General features: G+C 55.7%; 1 protein-coding gene across 10 annotated transcripts in view; it reads left to right on the top strand.

Annotated features, from left to right (window-relative positions):
* Positions 1-15291, top strand: part of OGDHL (oxoglutarate dehydrogenase L) — a 28220-nt gene extending 12929 nt beyond the window's left edge. For 6 of the 10 annotated variants that reach the window (NM_001135347.2, XM_054521631.2, XM_063727125.1 and 3 more), the window contains 15 exon segments: positions 2289-2468; positions 2620-2748; positions 3522-3701; positions 3999-4151; positions 4747-4849; positions 5377-5505; positions 6515-6665; positions 9212-9339; positions 10212-10390; positions 11673-11744; positions 11863-11988; positions 12077-12149; positions 13409-13572; positions 13752-13906; positions 14574-15291. In NM_001135347.2, coding sequence (NP_001128819.1) covers positions 2289-2468; positions 2620-2748; positions 3522-3701; positions 3999-4151; positions 4747-4849; positions 5377-5505; positions 6515-6665; positions 9212-9339; positions 10212-10390; positions 11673-11744; positions 11863-11988; positions 12077-12149; positions 13409-13572; positions 13752-13906; positions 14574-14697 — 2046 coding nt within the window. In that variant the 3' untranslated portion in view covers positions 14698-15291. 10 annotated transcript variants of the gene reach the window in all.
* Positions 15292-17109: the final 1818 nt, after the last annotated feature.

Here is a 17109-nt window from a genome sequence, read left to right as displayed (position 1 = left end):
CCCTCAGATAATCTGGGTCAACCTACCTGTTTTGAGCTAGGGAAACTGAAGCCCAGAGATGCAAAGGCTTGCTGGAAGTTGCTCAGTTCTGCTCATGTGGCTGTGCCTCCGTGTCCAAAGTCCTGTCCACCAGCCAGGAATGACTCCTTTGCTCATTTGTTTACCCAGCAGAGCCTTGGGAGGTGAGGATGGTTTTCCGTACCCATTGACCTGCTGAGGAAATGTTGTTCCTGCTCCCACCCCCTCCCTGGGAGGCCTTGGCCAGGCCTTCAGCCCAGACTGCCTGGCCTCTTTCTTTCCTTTTCTTTTTGAGATGGAGTTTTGCTCTTGTTGCCCAGGCTGGAGTGCAATGGCATGATCTTGGCTCACTGCAACCTCTGTCTCCTGGGTTCAAGCGATTCTCCTGCCTCAACCTTCCAAGTAGCTGAGATTACAGGCATGCACCACCACGCCCGGCTAATTTTTGTATTTTTAGTAGAGCTGGGGTTTCGCCATGTTGGTCAGGCTGGTCTTGAACTCGTGACCTCAGGTGATCTGCCTGCCTTGGCCTCGCAAAGTGCTGGGATTACAGGCATGGAGCCACCACTTCCGGCCAACTACCTAGCCTCTTTCGAAGTCCTGCTCATCTTCCCTTTCGGTGGCTCTCTGGGTCCTCTGGGCAGTGAGCCTGTCACTCCCTCCTCTGTGTCCCTTTGCCCTCAGGACTATCTCTCCTGCTGTCTCCAGCCTGCTGCCGTGTGTGTGTGTGTGTGTGGACCCATACCTACCGGCTCCTATCCCAGGTCTTTCTGACATCCTGTTCCTTTTGTTCTAGCACCTTCAGCCTTCTAAGCCTCAGTTTGCTCTTCTGTAAAACAGGGATAAAAGTGCATGCCCCAGAATGGTTGCAGTGAGTCAAAGATGACCTGTGTGTATACTGGAAAACTTGGCCAAAGGATGTTTAAAATGAAATTACTATTTTTTTCAACTGAAAAAGAAATTTGATCATTGTGAAAACAACAAAACAGAACAAAGCTTATAAAATGAGAATATGTTCCTCAGTGAGACTCCATTCTTGTGGCCAATTTTGTTTGTGTGCTTCTGTTGTGTTTAGGTGTGTACTTCTAGAAACATTTCATGCTGATACAAACAAACGTCTTTGTCCAGTGCAGCCTTATTTGTAAGAGGCCATGGGCATAGCCGTGATGCCGGGTGGCACCTTGCTGTTTTCACTTAACAGGTTGTCATTGTTTCCTGCCTGCACACATGGGCTACCCCAGGCTTCTTACAGCTAGAGCCATCCCTCGTGCTGGACATTGGGTTGTTCTAATGAGGGTCCTTGCACATGTGTGAGCGAGTTTATCTGTTAGATGGTGCCCGAGCAGTGCAGTGGCTGGAGCTAAGGGGGTGGGACCGAACGACCCTCCCAGGAGCTGGCAGATGTCAGCGAGCCCATCCACAGTGCGTGACGGTGCCAGAGCCCCCACCCCACTTCCTCCCACACGCTCTCGAATCCTTTCATCTTTGCCAATATGACAGGTTCAAAAGAGGATTTTGTTGTAATGCATTTCTTTGTTATGAATTCAGTTGCTTATCTTTTCACATGCTTTTGAGCCATTCATATTTTTCTGTAAATTCCTGCTTGTGGCTTTTGCTCATTTTCCTGTGGAGTTTTTGGGCTTTATCTTCCTGATTTGTAAAAGCGTTTTGTACATTGAGGGAATTTGCCCTTTGCCTGCATTTGTTTGTGAATATTTTTCTCAGCTTGATTTGTTTCCCCTATCGCTGGGCGTGGGTTTGCTCCCCCATGGCAAATTTGTTAGAATTTAGGTGTCTTTTGTGTTTTCTGGTGTTAGGATATTGTGTAGAATGCTGGAAGTCTTCCTTGCTTCAGGGTCATAAAATGTTGTGTGTCCCTCATTGCTGCCATTGGTGTGAGGAGTCAGGGGATTCAGCTTCAGTGTTTGCTGGAGGCCTGGCTGAGGGTCTCCGCACTGATGCCTAGGCACTGCCCTTCTCTCCCTGCCTTCCCCGCTGCTAGATGGCCTTCCCCACTCTTATGCTCTCCTGCTCTGTGGTCAGTGTACGGAGAGGCTCTGAGCCAAGGCCTGAGGTCCCTGCCTTCCTCCCTCAGGCCAGTGAGGAGGGGCAGTGTGATGAGGAGAGAGGGGTCAGGGACAACTTGGCCCTCCGAGGCAGTGGGATCTGGGGAATGTGCCAGCCTGACTGTGGGCTGCAGTGCCTGCCTGTGTGTCTGCCTGTCTGATGTGGGAGGGGAGGATCCATCATGTTCCCATCTCCACCTTCAGGGCTCCGGGGACGTCAAGTACCACCTGGGCATGTACCATGAGAGGATCAACCGCGTCACCAACCGGAACATCACTCTGTCGCTGGTTGCCAACCCCTCCCACCTGGAGGCAGTGGACCCTGTGGTGCAGGGGAAGACAAAGGCAGAGCAGTTCTACCGTGGAGACGCCCAGGGCAAGAAGGTGAGCTCACCTGGGGGAGCCCCGAGGATCTGGGCCCTTCAGGGTGGGCCCAGAGGGCTGGGCTGGGCCCTGGGTCTCCACAGTACAGGTGCGGGGCTGGGCTACATGGGCTGGGGCACGCAGCCCCTCCTGTCTCACACCTGCCCTGCAGGTCATGTCCATCCTGGTTCATGGGGACGCCGCCTTTGCTGGCCAGGGCGTGGTATATGAGACCTTCCACCTGAGTGACCTGCCCTCCTACACCACCAACGGTACCGTGCACGTCGTCGTCAACAACCAGGTGAGTGTGTAGGCTCCATGCTGGGCCTCACAACATCAGCATCCCTGGAAATCCAGGCAGTAGCTTGGGGGGAAGGTGAGATGCTCCTGGCTCTGAGCCCACTGCTGTGCTGCTTACCAGGCAGGACCCTGCTCTTCCCAGCCTTGGTGTCCTGGTCTGTGAAATTGGAAGACACAATAGGGAGGGATAAGTAGGGCTGGAAGGACCAAAGGAGCACCTGTGTAGCGAGTGCCTCATGGAGGCTGCCTGTGTCCAGCCCCGCATGGGCAATCTTAGACACAGGGACGTTGGTGCCCTTTCTCTAAGGCAGCTGAGCTTCTAACAGCTCATCTGGAGTCTAGAAATACCTGCGTTCACTGCCTTGTTTGCATTAAGTCACGTCATCGTCCTTGAACATCCTGTGAGGTGGAAATTTAAGTGAGCCCTTTTTATAGATGAGGAAACAGGCTGTGGGAGTGTAAGCACCTTGCCCCAGGTTGCAGCTAGCAGTTGTTGGGACTGGGATTTTCCAGGCCTATGTTCCTCACTACCAGTGTGTCAAAGTGACTGGCAAAAAAGAGCAGGCTCCACACGGCTGGTGTTGCTGCCGTCCCCGTGGGAGCTGTTGCCGTGTCTAATTGTGGGTCTGCTCACCATCACCCTGTTGTGTCCCACATCCCTCCTGGGCACCTCAGTGGACCTTGAGCATCCCCCTGCTCAGTCTCCAAGGCTGGCACCTTCTATCTCACTCTAAGTAAATTGAGAGGCGCAGCAGGTTTCTCCTGCCTCTGCAGATTGGATTCACCACAGACCCCCGAATGGCCCGCTCCTCACCATACCCGACTGACGTGGCCCGGGTGGTAAATGCGCCCATCTTCCACGTGAACGCCGATGACCCAGAGGCTGTGATATACGTGTGCAGTGTGGCAGCCGAATGGAGAAACACTTTCAACAAAGACGTTGTCGTGGACCTGGTGGGTCTGGGGACTGAGGCCAAGGCATGGGTGTCCCGTCCCTGCTGTGCTGAGCCAGCCAGATCTTCAGCATCTTCAGCACTCAGGGCTGGGAGTGCTTCTTGGATGAGAGATTTATGCCACCAAGAGCAATCTGTGCAAAGGCCTGGGATGGGACATTCATTCAGTGATAGGTGATAGTGGAGCTCAAAGGGCTCCGAGTGGGTGTGCCCTGCCCAGATATTCCCCAATTTTGCAGCAGCTACATTGACCACACAGCATAGGGGAGGGCCTGAGCCCCTCTGGCTGCTCCTGCAGGTCTGTTACCGCCGGCGCGGCCACAATGAGATGGACGAGCCCATGTTCACCCAGCCACTCATGTACAAGCAGATCCACAGACAGGTGCCTGTGCTGAAGAAGTACGCAGACAAGCTGATTGCCGAGGGCACAGTCACCCTGCAGGAGTTTGAGGTGGGCAGGCAGGCTGCAGGGGCGCCCAAGACAAACTTTGGGTGGGGACCCTGGAGAGGGGTTGTAGATGTTACCAGCCCAGTGCTGGGCACTAAGGATTTAAAGAAGTAGCCACTATGGTCCTTGTCCCCAAGAGGCCCCAGTTACCAAAGGGGACCAAGAACTAAGGATGCAGTTACAGCCAAGTGGGACACAGTGGGTACTGCAATGTGGGGGAAGCCCAGCCTTGAGCAGGAGTGTGTGTGGGAAGGCTTCCTGTAGGAGGCGGCCCTGAGCTGGGGTTGTCCCCATAATTATCTGTGGAGTGTTGGTCCTTCCACTTTCATGGAGCTCTGAGAGCAAGGACTACAAGTTTCCGGAGCCTTCTCCAAGCCCCTTGCTGAGCGCACTGCAGGCCTGCCCAGCCTCGGGGTACCTGTACAGGATCCCCTGAACTCTGAGACTTTGGCTTTTAGCCATGAGGTCCCTATAGGCCAGAGACAGAGAGTTCTAGAAGAACTTGGTGATGGGGACCAGGACTTACGAGTCCAAGTGGGCTGGGCGTCTGGCTGCCCAGGGCTTTGGTGCTCTGTCCACATCCTCATCCTGATTCCAGGAAGAAATTGCCAAATACGACCGGATCTGTGAGGAGGCTTATGGCAGGTCGAAGGATAAAAAGATCCTGCATATAAAGCACTGGTTGGACTCCCCCTGGCCTGGTGAGCGAGCAGTGTGTGGCTCAGAGGGACTCCCCTGGGCCTTGAGGTCTTGCACTGGGATCAGGACTGGAATGGCCCTGGGTGACAGCTGTCATTGCCTAGTCTAGAGGCTGCAGGCTCTATCACTGAGTCCCCAAAGCTGCATGGGGCCGATTCCTGCAAGTCAAGGATAGCATTGCCCTCTGAGCATGGATGGCCAGGTGCTCACTGAAAAGGGAGGGCACAGCCAGGTGGGAGAGGAAGCCCTGGGCACTGGATGCTTGGGGCCAGGGTGCTCAGAGGGCCTCCCTGGGGGGCAGGGTTAGAAGAGCTGTTACCCTGGGGCCCAGAGGTGGGTGTTGGGCCTGTGGGGGAGTTGCAGCTGTGGCTGTCCAGCTGTCCCAGGTCCCAAGGGTGGGCTCAGGGTGAGCCTGAGTGCCGGTGGAGTTTGGGAAGCCATGGGCCACTCAGTCCTGGGGAGGCAGGCTGGCCAGGGGGATCAGAGCCCACCACTGACACAGTGTGGACAGAGCCTCTCTCCCTCTCAGGCTTCTTCAACGTAGATGGGGAGCCCAAGAGCATGACGTGCCCAGCCACGGGGATCCCTGAGGACATGCTCACCCATATCGGCAGCGTGGCCAGCTCTGTGCCCCTGGAGGACTTTAAGATCCACACCGGTGAGGTTGCTGGGCAGGCTGCAGCCCAGGCTGCTGGCCCCACCCCCACATTGTGCCTTGAAGGGAGGTTGGTTGGGATGCAAGAGAGATGGTGTGTCGCATTCTTGCTCAGTCTGCAGTGGGTCCACGTAGCTCTTGGCACCTCGTCTGTGCCCGTGACAGTAGCTCTTCTCAGGGTGGGCGTGGCAAGCTGGGCAGCTCCAGATGCCACACTCCCAGCTGGGTACCAGTGACTAGGCTGGGGACCTTGGATTTTCCAAATGCCTTTGCCGGGGCGTCCCTGCATCAGGCAAAAGAGCAGGAAAGCAAGGGCTCCCATACAGGGGCTGGAACGCAGCCTGGAACGTGGGCAGGATTCTGCAGCTGAAAGGATGGCGGCTTGCCAGGGCCTGGACCAATGACCGAGGGCAGCCCCCCCACTCCGGGGTGAGACTGGAATGTGGGTGGTCACCGACTGCACCCCTTGGCTGGGGCCACTGTGACCTTTGCCTGGGAAGTCCGGAGGGTCCCCTGTGGCTGTATTGGGGTGCCTACACACCCTCTGACCCACCTGGAGGAGTTCTGAGGGGGTTCCCTTACAGTGTGCACCGAGACCGAATGTCCTGGGGCAGCTGCTGACAGTGTTTGGGGCATGTGCCCGCTCTGTTTGTTTGTTAGCCTCTGTGTGTGGGGCTGACAGGAGCACAGCATAAGCCTGGGGACTTGGAGTCAAATCTGAGTACCTTGACAGCTGTGTGATCTGAGTAAATGACTCTGAGCCTGACAGTGTCTGGAACGTGGCCAATGCTTGCCAAGTGGTACCTGCTCCACCCCTCCACAGGCTCAGGGTGGCCCCTTGTCTCAGCTGGAGGAGGGGTGCCTGGCCCTGGGCCCTCCTGCAGCATCCCTGCCCTCCGACCAAATCAACAGATGGCTGCCCTGCTTTGTGCGGGGTGTGTGCTGAGCACCTGCCTACACGCCCCAGGGCTGGCTGTCCTGTGGCCCTCAGGCCAGCACTCCTCTCCCACAGGCCTCTCTCGCATTCTGCGGGGCCGTGCGGACATGACCAAGAACCGGACGGTGGACTGGGCGTTGGCAGAGTACATGGCCTTTGGCTCCCTGCTGAAGGAGGGCATCCACGTGCGGCTCAGCGGGCAGGATGTGGAGAGGGGCACGTTCAGGTGAGCGCAGTGGGGCTCAGCATCCGCACAGGAGACCTGGAGCAGAAGCTGGGCCTGGCTTGGGGATCCCGAGGGGGCCTTTGTTGGGATGGGATCTTCACAGCATCCCTAGCCCCTGCCCTCAGGTGGCATCATCAGATGGCCATCTCGCTGGCCCCCCAGGGCGAGTGTGCAGAGCTCACTGCTGGGCCCAAGCTGTCCACTGAGGTCAAGCTGGTGGCTATCTGTGGTCCTCAGGATCATGTGTGTGTGGGAGGTGTGTGGTGTGTGTGTGTGGTGTGTTTGGTGTGTATGTGGTGTGTGTGTGGTATGTGGTGAGTGGGGGGGAGTGTATAGGGAGTGTGTGTGTGGTGCATGTGTGTGGTGTGTTTGTCGTATGTGTGGTGTGTTTGGTGTGTGTGTATGGTGTGGGGTATGTGTGTGACGTGTTTGTGTGGTGTGTGTGGTGTGGGTGTGTGATGTGTGTGTAGGTGTATTTGTGTGGTGTTTGGAGTATGTGTGTGGAGTTTGGAATGTATGTGGTGTGTGTGGGTGTGTGGTGTGTGTGGATGGGGTGTGTATGTATGTGGTGTGTGTGTGGAGTGTATATGTGGTGTGAATGGTGTGTATGTGGTATGTGGTGAGTGGGGGGGTGTGTGTATGTGGTGTGTGTGGTATTTGTGTGTGACGTGTTGTGTATGTGGTGTGTGGTGTATGTGTTTGTGTCTGTGTGGTTGTATGGTGTGTCGTGTGTGTTGTATGTGTGGGGTGTGTATGTGTGTGGTGTGTATGTGTGTCTGTGGGGGATGTGTATGGTGTGTGTATGTGGCGTGTGTGTTGGGGATGTGTGTGGTATGTAGGGGGATATGTGTGGTACGCGTGGGTGGGTGTGGTGTGTGTGTGGTGTATGGTGTGTGTATGGTGTGTGTGATGTATGTGTGGTGTGTGTGGAGTGTATGTGTGTGGTGTGTATGTGTGTATGGTGTGTGTGGTGTGTATGTGTGGGTGTGTGTGGTGTGTTTTGTGGTGCATGTGTGGTGTGTGTCACATGTGGTGTTTGTGGTGGGTGTGGTATGTGGTGTGTGTTGAGTGTGGTGTATGTGTGGGGTATGTGTGGTGTGTGTGTGTGGTTTGTGGGGGTGTATGTGTGTGGGGTGTGTATAGTGTGTGTGGGATGTGTATGGTGTGTGTGATGTGTGTGTATGTTTGGCGTGTGTGTAGGGTATATATGTGTGTGGTGTGTGTGAGGGTGTGTGTGTTGTGTATGGTATGTGTGGAGTGTGTGGTGTGTAGTGTGGTGTGTGTGTGATGTGTGATATGTGATATGTGTGGTATGTGTCATGTTTGGTGCATGTGTGGTATGTGGTATATGTGGGGTGTGTGTGGTCGTGTGTGTGTGTGTAGTGTGTGTAGTGTATGTAGTGTGTGTGGTGTGTGTGATTGTGTTTGTGGTGTGTAGTCTGTATGGTGTGTGTGTTGTGTGGTATGTGTGGTGTGTGTGGTATGTATGTGTGGTGTGTGTAGTGTGTGTGTGGTGTTTGGTGTGTGTGCATGGATGTGTGTGGTGTATATGTGTGTGGTGTGTTTTGTATGTGTGTGTGGTATGTGTGGTGTGTGTATGTATGTGTTTGGTGTGTGTATGTATGTGTGTGGTGTGTGTATGTATGTGTGTGGTGTGTGTGTATGTATGTGTTTGGTGTGTGGGGATGTGTATGTGTGTGTGGTATGTGTGGCATGTGTATGTATGTGTGTGGTGTGTGTGTGTGTGTACTGCTGTTAAGTCAGCCCCTATCTTGCTTGTTTGCAGTTGTCTTTGTGAATCCAAATGGAGACTTGACACTTGTCAGTTGTCCACATCACATTTCCTCTGGTTCAGGTTCCTAAAATGTTCTAGATCCTGCCTCAGTCCGCTCCTGGTTAGCAAGCCAGGGTGGTGTGGCTTCCAGGACTTGACCAGCTGGCTTTCTCATTCCTGGTTGCTCATCTCAGCTGGTCTTGCTCCAACCAGGGCCCAGGTGGCCCTCTGATGCACCCTGAGCTACATGTCAGTCCTTGCCAGGGACTGGGGTTCAGCCAAGCGCCCCTCACTTACTGTGCCCACCTCGGCTACTGCACAGTGGTTTCTGTCTCTTGTGAGTTGGGACAGGGCTGGTGAGATGGTAAAGAAGCCAGCAAGACGGGGCAGGGGAAGTAGCCTCCTAGGGTCTCTGGCTCTAGCTGGCACCTGGGAAGTGTCTCATCAGGTCCCCTTTATGGGTGAGAAGCTGACATTCAGAGAGGTGCCACAACTCACAGCTCCTTCCCCCAGACCCCCCAGTGCGTGGTGTGTGGGCACTGCCGGCAGGCAGGGGGCAGGCTGGGGAGGCCTGGCGGGGGACAGGCTGCAGGAGGGACCACATGGCTCTGGTTTTCCACAGCCTTCTTGGATGCCATCCTGGGGGACCCTGCAGGTTTCCTGGGACAGTGACGGAGGCTTGCCTGCCTCCTGCTGCCCAGCTCCCCTGCTCCAGGTGAACAGGTGCCAGCCCACCTGCCCTCTGTCCCTGCCCTGGTCTGTGTCTCTGCAGTCACCGGCACCACGTTCTCCATGACCAGGAGGTTGACCGCAGGACGTGTGTGCCTATGAATCATCTCTGGCCTGACCAGGCCCCGTACACCGTGTGCAACAGCTCCCTCTCGGAGTACGGAGTCCTGGGTGGGTCCACGCTCTCCTGCAGGCCAGGCAGGCCCCAGACACCTGGGGACCAGAGATGGGCTGGGAAGGGGCCGGGGCCAGGGACTGGGAGGGGTGAGAGATGCTCAGAGGCCCTTAGGGGATGGCCCTGGGGGATGGTGATTGGGCTGCCCTCACCTACGGCCATGTGGGAGGTGAAATTGTGTCCCATCTGGGCCCCTTGGGGATCCCAGTTGGGGGGCCCTGCTTGCCTTGAGGGGGCTCTGTGGGTATCAGGGCCCCAGTGGGCGCAGACAGAGAGCCCAACAGTCTGCTGCGGGTTCCAGCTGCTGAGCAGTCCAGTCTTGGCCCAGCCCTCTCGCATTCCTTTGAGCCCCATCTTGCCTCCTCTGCCCTGCACCCTAGGAACACTGCACTGAGATCCCTTCTCTGGGCTCTGGGCTTCCCTGCCTGTGTCCCCTGTTCATGCTCTCCCTCAGATGCGTCATTAGCTGGCTCATCTCGTCCTCACTGCCTGCCCCTAGAGGCCAGGCAGCCCCCCGCCCCCAGTCAGATGCCTCTAGGGTTGTTTCTGCCCCTTCTCCTTAGCAGCTCTGCATGTTTTTAAGGAGTTCTTCTTGACAGATGGTCCCTGCTGCCTCCCCAGGATACCTAAATAAAGTTGAACCTGACCACACATGATAGCAGGCTGAGGGTAACATCTCTGGGCATGTTGTCAGTCCCCAGGATGGTACATTGTACCCTTTGAATCCCAGGGAATCCCTGGGTTCGTCCTAGCTTGTGAGAAGGATGGGTGGGGGCATGGAGGATATGCTGAGAAAGGGCTGAGTTTGACTGGAGCCACTGCCACTTGGTGACTGTGTGCAGCAAGCTCTATCTTGTCTTCTGTTTAGGCTTTGAGCTGGGCTATGCCATGGCCAGCCCCAATGCCCTAGTCCTCTGGGAGGCCCAGTTTGGGGACTTCCACAACACGGCCCAGTGCATCATCGACCAGTTCATCAGCACCGGCCAGGCCAAGTGGGTGCGGCATAATGGCATTGTGCTGCTGCTGCCCCATGGCATGGAAGGCATGGTGAGGGCTGTGGTGGTGGCTGGTGGCTTGGTGGGCTCTGGCGGGCCTCGGAGGGGCGGGATGTACCCTGGGCCCCTTGTTGGGTTGGACGGTATATGCCTTCCAGGCCCCTGGAGCACGTGGGTCTGTGCAGGGTGGGGTCTGCACATGTGCGTGCTGCAGCTGCTGAGACGATGATGCTACCCCTGGCAGCAGAAGGCGCTACCACGTATGAGTGCTTGCTGTGTGCCAGGCACTGTTCAACGCTTCTGAATGTTAACTCTTCCAGTCCATACAACTTAATGAAGTAGGCTCTGTTCCTGCTTTTCAGATGAGGAAACTGAGGCACAGAGCTGGGGAGTAGGTTGCCCAAGGTCTCACAGCTAGTAGCTGGGGTTTGAAGCTATCCTGTGCAGTACTGCCTGTCCTCTGGTCCCCTCCTGTATGACCTGCCTCTGCAGCCACACGTGGGGCAGAGGGAAGACATGCAGGCTGGGTGCATCCTCCGGAGGCTCCTGGGCTAGCAGGAAGGGAGGAAGGAGCAGGGTGTCATGTGATACCATCTGGTGGGCAAGTGGCCTGACCAGGCAGAAGGGAGACAGGCAGGGGGCTCATCACCACCATTATCCCTAGTGGCATGTTTAGTTATGGGCACTTTACAGGCTGCGTACTCGGAATCCTCACAACACCGGGGATCAGTGAGGAGGGAGGTGAGGCTCCCTGCTTGGGGCTGCCTGCTGTGAAGGCAGCTTCTTGGGAGGCGGGATCTGGGCCAGGCTGGGTGTGGGGAGCTGGGTCCTTGGCCATCCCCACCAAGAGGGGGTGAGTGGCAGCTGTGGGGTGGGTCACCCCCATCCTGCAGGAGCTGGCTTGGAGATGCCCTCTCCTTGCCTCTTCATCTGTGCAGTGGGGAAGAGTGTCTGCATCATGGGGCTACTTTGGGGGTTAGCGAGTAAGGCGTGTGGGGTTCCTAGAACTCCGCCTCCTGTACAGCAGGTGCTCAGTCAGTGGCAGCCGCTGTTCCAGGATATTCCAGAGAAAGCACGTCTCAGTGTGGCTTTTTGCTTTTTCTTCTGTCCCTGCAAGTTCACATACTGTGCTAGCTCTGGGTGGACCCCACTCTGAGGATTCCCATTCTGCTCTTGTTCCACATTCTTAGTTCTTTTCTATGGTTCAGGCTCCAGGGCGAGGGCACCTCCGCTGAGAAGCCCTCCAGACTTTCCCCTGAGCCTGGGGTCCCTGCAGGGCCAGATGTCTGTCCCGTGGTGGGGTCCAGCCTTGGCCATCTGGCGTTTGCTTTCAGGGCCCAGAGCATTCATCAGCGAGGCCCGAGAGGTTCCTGCAGATGAGCAATGACGACTCGGATGCCTACCCTGTGAGTGTTGCTGCTGTCCCCAGGAGAGGGACGCGCCCTATTGTGCCCACAGGGCTAGGGGTCCAGGGTGTGGGTGCAGCAGACAGCCACCCTGGCCGTATGTATCTCGTCCCCACAGGCATTCACCAAGGACTTCGAGGTGAGCCAGCTCTATGACTGCAACTGGATTGTGGTCAACTGCTCCACACCGGCCAACTACTTCCACGTGCTGCGCCGGCAGATCCTGCTGCCCTTCCGCAAGCCGGTGAGTCTCCGTCCCAGGGCAGGGGTCACCCGCAGGGGGCCTGGCCAGGCAGGGCCAGCTGGCAGCTGGGCGTGTGTTTCCCTTCCAGCTGATTATCTTCACACCTAAATCTCTGCTGAGGCACCCAGAGGCCAAGTCCAGCTTTGACCAAATGGTATCCGGTACGTGTCTGGCCTGGGTGTGTGGGGCAGCCCACACTGGGGCGGTGGCCCATCGTGTGGCTTCTGCTTCTGGGGCTTCTCCATCCTCTCCTCTGCCTGTGGCTTTGCTGACTTGCAGCAGCTCCTGGCGTGGGCCCACTAGCAATAGGGTTGGGAGGTTGGAGCAATGGCTGACCTGGGCCAGCTCAGGTCATGTGGGCTGCGTCCATGTTAGAGTCCACTGGGGCCCCCTTAGCAGGGCTGGTCGAGGCCTGGCAGAGGCCTGCTGAGTTCACAAGATATTGAGTATCATTCATTCATTTGTCCATTTTAAAAATTCATGAGCCAAACAGACATTACAGGCCCTGGGGTCCTGGTGTCCCCCGCAGAAGTCTTTGGCCTTATTTACCTGGGAGTCGGATCAGATAAAACACCTATAGTTGCAACTGAGAGGTGACCATGTCCAGGGAAGGACAGGTGTGAGGCTGGTGGAGCAGAGCTGTCTTGGAAAATGGTCCTGGGCAGTAGGGGGAGGGCTGGGAAGGGCCTCAGCATGGACAGGGGTTGGATTTTCTCCCATGTGTGTTTGGATGTCCCCTCTGTGCAGGTGGGTGGCTGTTAGAGCTCTGATGTCGGGACTGGACTACCTGGGCTACCTGCCCTGTGCTGGCTTCTCTCTTGAGGGCCGGGGATCCATTTGTCCTCTCTACCCCAGAGTCCTGACCTGAGATGCAGGGATGCGAGGACACTACAGTAGCTTCCTGAGAGGTTTTGCAGTGTGCGTGACCTGGGGTCAGGATCATGGGCTCAGGAAGGAAGAATGGTTGGGACTTGGAGGTGAAGCTCAGCTGCCAGGCTGAAAGAGGAGGAGCATGCAGCAGCCTCCTGGGACATCTGCTTAGTGGTGGGGGACTGCAGTGCTCTGCAGGAGGTGAGCGCAGCTGGGCAGAAGCAAGGTTGGGGCAAAGGATGATGCCATCATGTCGCCTTCTCTGTCTCCTTCAGGGCGCTTCTCATTGTACCCCTGCCTCCGGTCACCTTAAACGTGATGCTTCCAGGGCTCAACCCTTGGATGTCTCCACCCCTCTCCCTATGACAGCTCAGGGTACCATCTGCCCCCTGCTCCATCTTTTAGTTCAAGAGGTGTCCACTGCAGCCACAGGTCCAAACCTGCAGTTAGTGTCAGTGGCTAAGGAGATCCTGGGGATGCAGGCCTGGTCCTGAGCTGCCCCAGCCCCTCTGGGTACCAACGCCTCTGCTGTGTCCTGTTGGTCCCTCAGGGACCAGCTTCCAGCGGGTGATTCCTGAAGATGGGGCCGCAGCACGGGCCCCTGAGCAGGTGCGGCGGCTCATCTTCTGCACGGGAAAGGTGTATTATGACCTGGTGAAGGAGCGGAGCAGCCAGGGCCTGGAGGAGAAAGTGGCCATCACGCGCCTGGAGCAGGTGCGCCTGAGCCCCTTGCACAGTCAAGTGATGGGCAAGCTCACGTCGCTGGCCCCGGCTCTGGCCAATGTGCCAGGCAGGCCAGATGAAGGCCGGTGAGGCCCTGTGCCTCCTGTCCAGGGGTGCTGGGGACGTACTGCCCCTCCTCTGGCTATGCTCCTTTGTTTCTGCCTCCCCAGATCTCTCCATTCCCCTTCGACCTGATCAAGCAGGAGGCAGAGAAGTACCCAGGTGCAGAGCTGGCCTGGTGTCAGGAGGAGCACAAGAACATGGGCTACTATGACTACATCAGCCCACGCTTCATGACCATCCTGAGGCGCGCGCGGCCCATATGGTACATGGTGGGGCCGCTGATTGCCCCTCACCTCAGCCCTGAGGCTCTGTCCTGGCTCCGTCTGTCCCATAGGCCATGCTACCCAGAACTGGCCCTGCCCTTCTCTGGTGATGAGCAATGATGGGGCATCATCAGTACTGGCTTTGTGTTTGTTCTGCAGCCAGAACTGAATTAGGGAACCTGCTACATGTCTCAAAACTCCTGCCTTAGATCTTAGGCCGGTTATGTAGTCCTTGGAGCCTTAGTCCCTGCATCTCTACAAAGGGCGGTGATAAGATTAGATCTGATGTATGTATCAGCTCTGGCACATGGTGGGTGCTCAATACTGGCATCAGTGCCCCTGGGAAGATGGGAGAGGGTCCTGAGAAACTCCAAGAAGCCAAAAGTGTGTTTGTCCCCAAAGTCTTTGAGTTGTTGCCTCATTTGTTGTCCTCATGGGCAAGTGCAGTGACATGGAGGGACAGTTTCTCCCCACTCTTCTGTAGCTGGGTGACAGTTTGACCCAGGCTTCGCAGCTCATTGGAAGTGGTGCCAGGCCCAAAAGGCAGGTCTATGGCTTCGAGGCCAGCCGTTCTCACATGCGTGCCCCCTGCAGTCCTGGGGTGAGGGCAGGGGTCGGGGGGCGGCTAGGCCCCGCCTTCCCCTTAGCTTGTCTCTCCTCCTCCAGGTATGTTGGCCGGGACCCAGCGGCTGCACCAGCCACAGGAAACAGGAACACTCACCTAGTGTCACTGAAGAAGTTTCTGGATACTGCCTTCAATCTCCAGGCCTTTGAGGGCAAGACGTTTTAGAGCTGGGCAAGACCTGTGTAGGTCTCGCTGTGGGTCGGCTGGGGACCAACGGGGTGATGAAAAGGGGAGGGGCAGAGCTCCTGCCCAGGAGAGGGGCTGCGGGGCCCCAGGATAAAACAGACTCACACAATGACAGGGCCAAAGAGCCCCAGCACTGCTAGCCTTGGTGTCATGCCAGAATCTACCAGGACTGAGGGAGCCAGAGGAGTCCTATAGGCAGGCTACTGTGCTGGAGCATCCCCCAGCTGCTCCCATCTTGCTGGAATTTCTTGGGCGGCTTTTCCACCTGTGTCTCAAGACAGACACCCAGGGGCCTGTGTCTGTGGCCGCTCCCATCCTGGCAGCCCTGGCTGCCGCTCGCCCCACCCTCGCTCATCTGTAGATTCAAAGCGATGTTCTCTTCTGTGCTCTTAGAAGTAGGTAGTTCAGCAGTAACAGCCAGGTGAAGCGAACCTGCTGGGTGATGTGTTTGCGCTCTGTTTTATGGGGCATTCCTGCGAGATGTGTCAGCTTCTGTGTGAAATGCAGCCACAGCTCATGTGTACCAAAGTAGAAAACCAAATCACAGAGAAATAAAAACATGCTTCAGAGAGATTTGCTGTTTTCATTTCATGTTGTAAAATTGGGGGAGGGATAGGCGGTTGAGAGAAGGTAGGGAATGGGGAGAAAGTTAAAAAAATGGAGAGAAGAAAATATCCACCTCCATGGATAGTTTTTTGAGACGGAGTTTCGCTCTTGTCGCCCAGGCTGGAGTGGAGTGGCGCGATCTTGGCTCACTGCAACCTCTGCCTCCCAGGTTTAAGTGATTCTCCTGCCTCAGCCTCCCGAGTAGCTGGGATTACAGGCATGCGCCACTACGCCTTGCTAATTTTTTTGTGTTATTAATAGAGGCGGGGTTTCACCATGTTGGCCAGGCTGGTCTCCAACTCCTGACCTCAAGTGATCCTCCTGCCTTGGCCTCCCAAAGTGCTGGGATGACAGGTGTGAGCCACTGCGCCAGATTTTCATTTGAGCACCAGGTAGTGTCTGTTGGCTTCTCCACTATGGCCTTTTGATGGTTTTGCTTCCCTGTGGAGATACTGGAGAAGCTGCCACAGAGGAGCGATGTTTTGCTTGGAACAGATCATTTGTTCATTTATCCCCTTCTCAGAGCACTTCCTCCATGCGGGACACTGGGGCCCGGGTGGAAGGCATCTGTCTGCATGCTGGCTTTTCGCATCAGGAGTCCAGTGGGGAGACGTGTCAGCTGTTTAATTCATTGAGTTACGTGTTATGTTGGAAGTCAATGCAGACGGCTATGGGTGTCAGGGAAGGATCCCTGGAAGAGGTGGTGTTCGAAGGAAGAGGAAAAGAGAGATGAACCTCTCTGGAACAGACAGAAATACTGACCACAGGGCTGGCATGAGCAACCTAAAAGAACTATCAGCGTGAGGTTGGACAGTGGAGTGTTAAGTTTCATCAGCCTCAAAAATAGCTTGTTGAAAAATTAGCTGCGCATGGTGACACGTGCCTGTAATCCCAGCTGAGGCAAGACGCTGAGGCAGGAGAATTGCTTGAAACTGGGAGGCGGAGGTTGCTATGAGCCAAGATTGTGCCACTGGACTCCAGCCTGGGTGACAGAGTGACTCCGTTTCCAAAAAAAAAAAAAAAAAGAGTATATCTTGTTGAGATATACTTTGAATCTTACCACAGGGACATTCAAAGTGACATAAAGTGAAAAGAATTGTAGCCCCCATTTATAGTGTCTGTCGTGTCTTGGGCCTTCTGCTCTGCTGGATGTTTTGCGTGTATAATTAAACACTGTCTAATCTTCACCATGGCTTTGCATGTTGGGAATATTTCCATTTTATAGATGAGGAAATCGAGGTTCATATAAAGTTATTTGCCCAAGGTCACTTGCTAAGGAAGTGGTGGTTTTGGACTTCACCTCTGTCCACAAGACCACATTGCTTCCCTTGGGGAAATCAGCTCTTCCCATACCATGCATTCCTAGCACTATGGAGATCCACTAGTCTGGGCTTTCCCTGTGATTTGCTGAGGCAGCAACTGGTGAGGCACCTGGGCTGTGCAGGAGCCCTTGGGGATCAGATGGTGGATGTGGCCTGCCCGAGGTGCATACAGTCCCTTCCTCAGTGTGGGTACGGGAAGGCTGTAGATAGGCTGGGGGTCATCTCCTGCAGGAAGAGGTACAATCAGCCAGGCATAGTGGCTCCTAGCTGTAGTCCCAGTTACTCAGGAGACTGATGCAGGAGGATCACTTGAGCCCAGGAGTTTAAGACCAGCCTGGATAACGTAGCAAGACCCTGTCTCTTTAGGAAAAAAAAGGAAAGAGGTGCAACCACCAGATTACCAAATTGGGGAAAACCAACCACGTAAAAAAAGGCTCCAAACCCTATAAACATAAGAACTAAC

The sequence above is a fragment of the Pongo abelii genome, chromosome 8 (genome assembly GCF_028885655.2).
Source record: "Pongo abelii isolate AG06213 chromosome 8, NHGRI_mPonAbe1-v2.0_pri, whole genome shotgun sequence".
NCBI classification, from domain to species: Eukaryota; Metazoa; Chordata; class Mammalia; order Primates; family Hominidae; genus Pongo; species Pongo abelii.
Note: the sequence above shows the minus strand (reverse complement) of the source record. Positions and strands in the feature narration are given on the sequence as shown.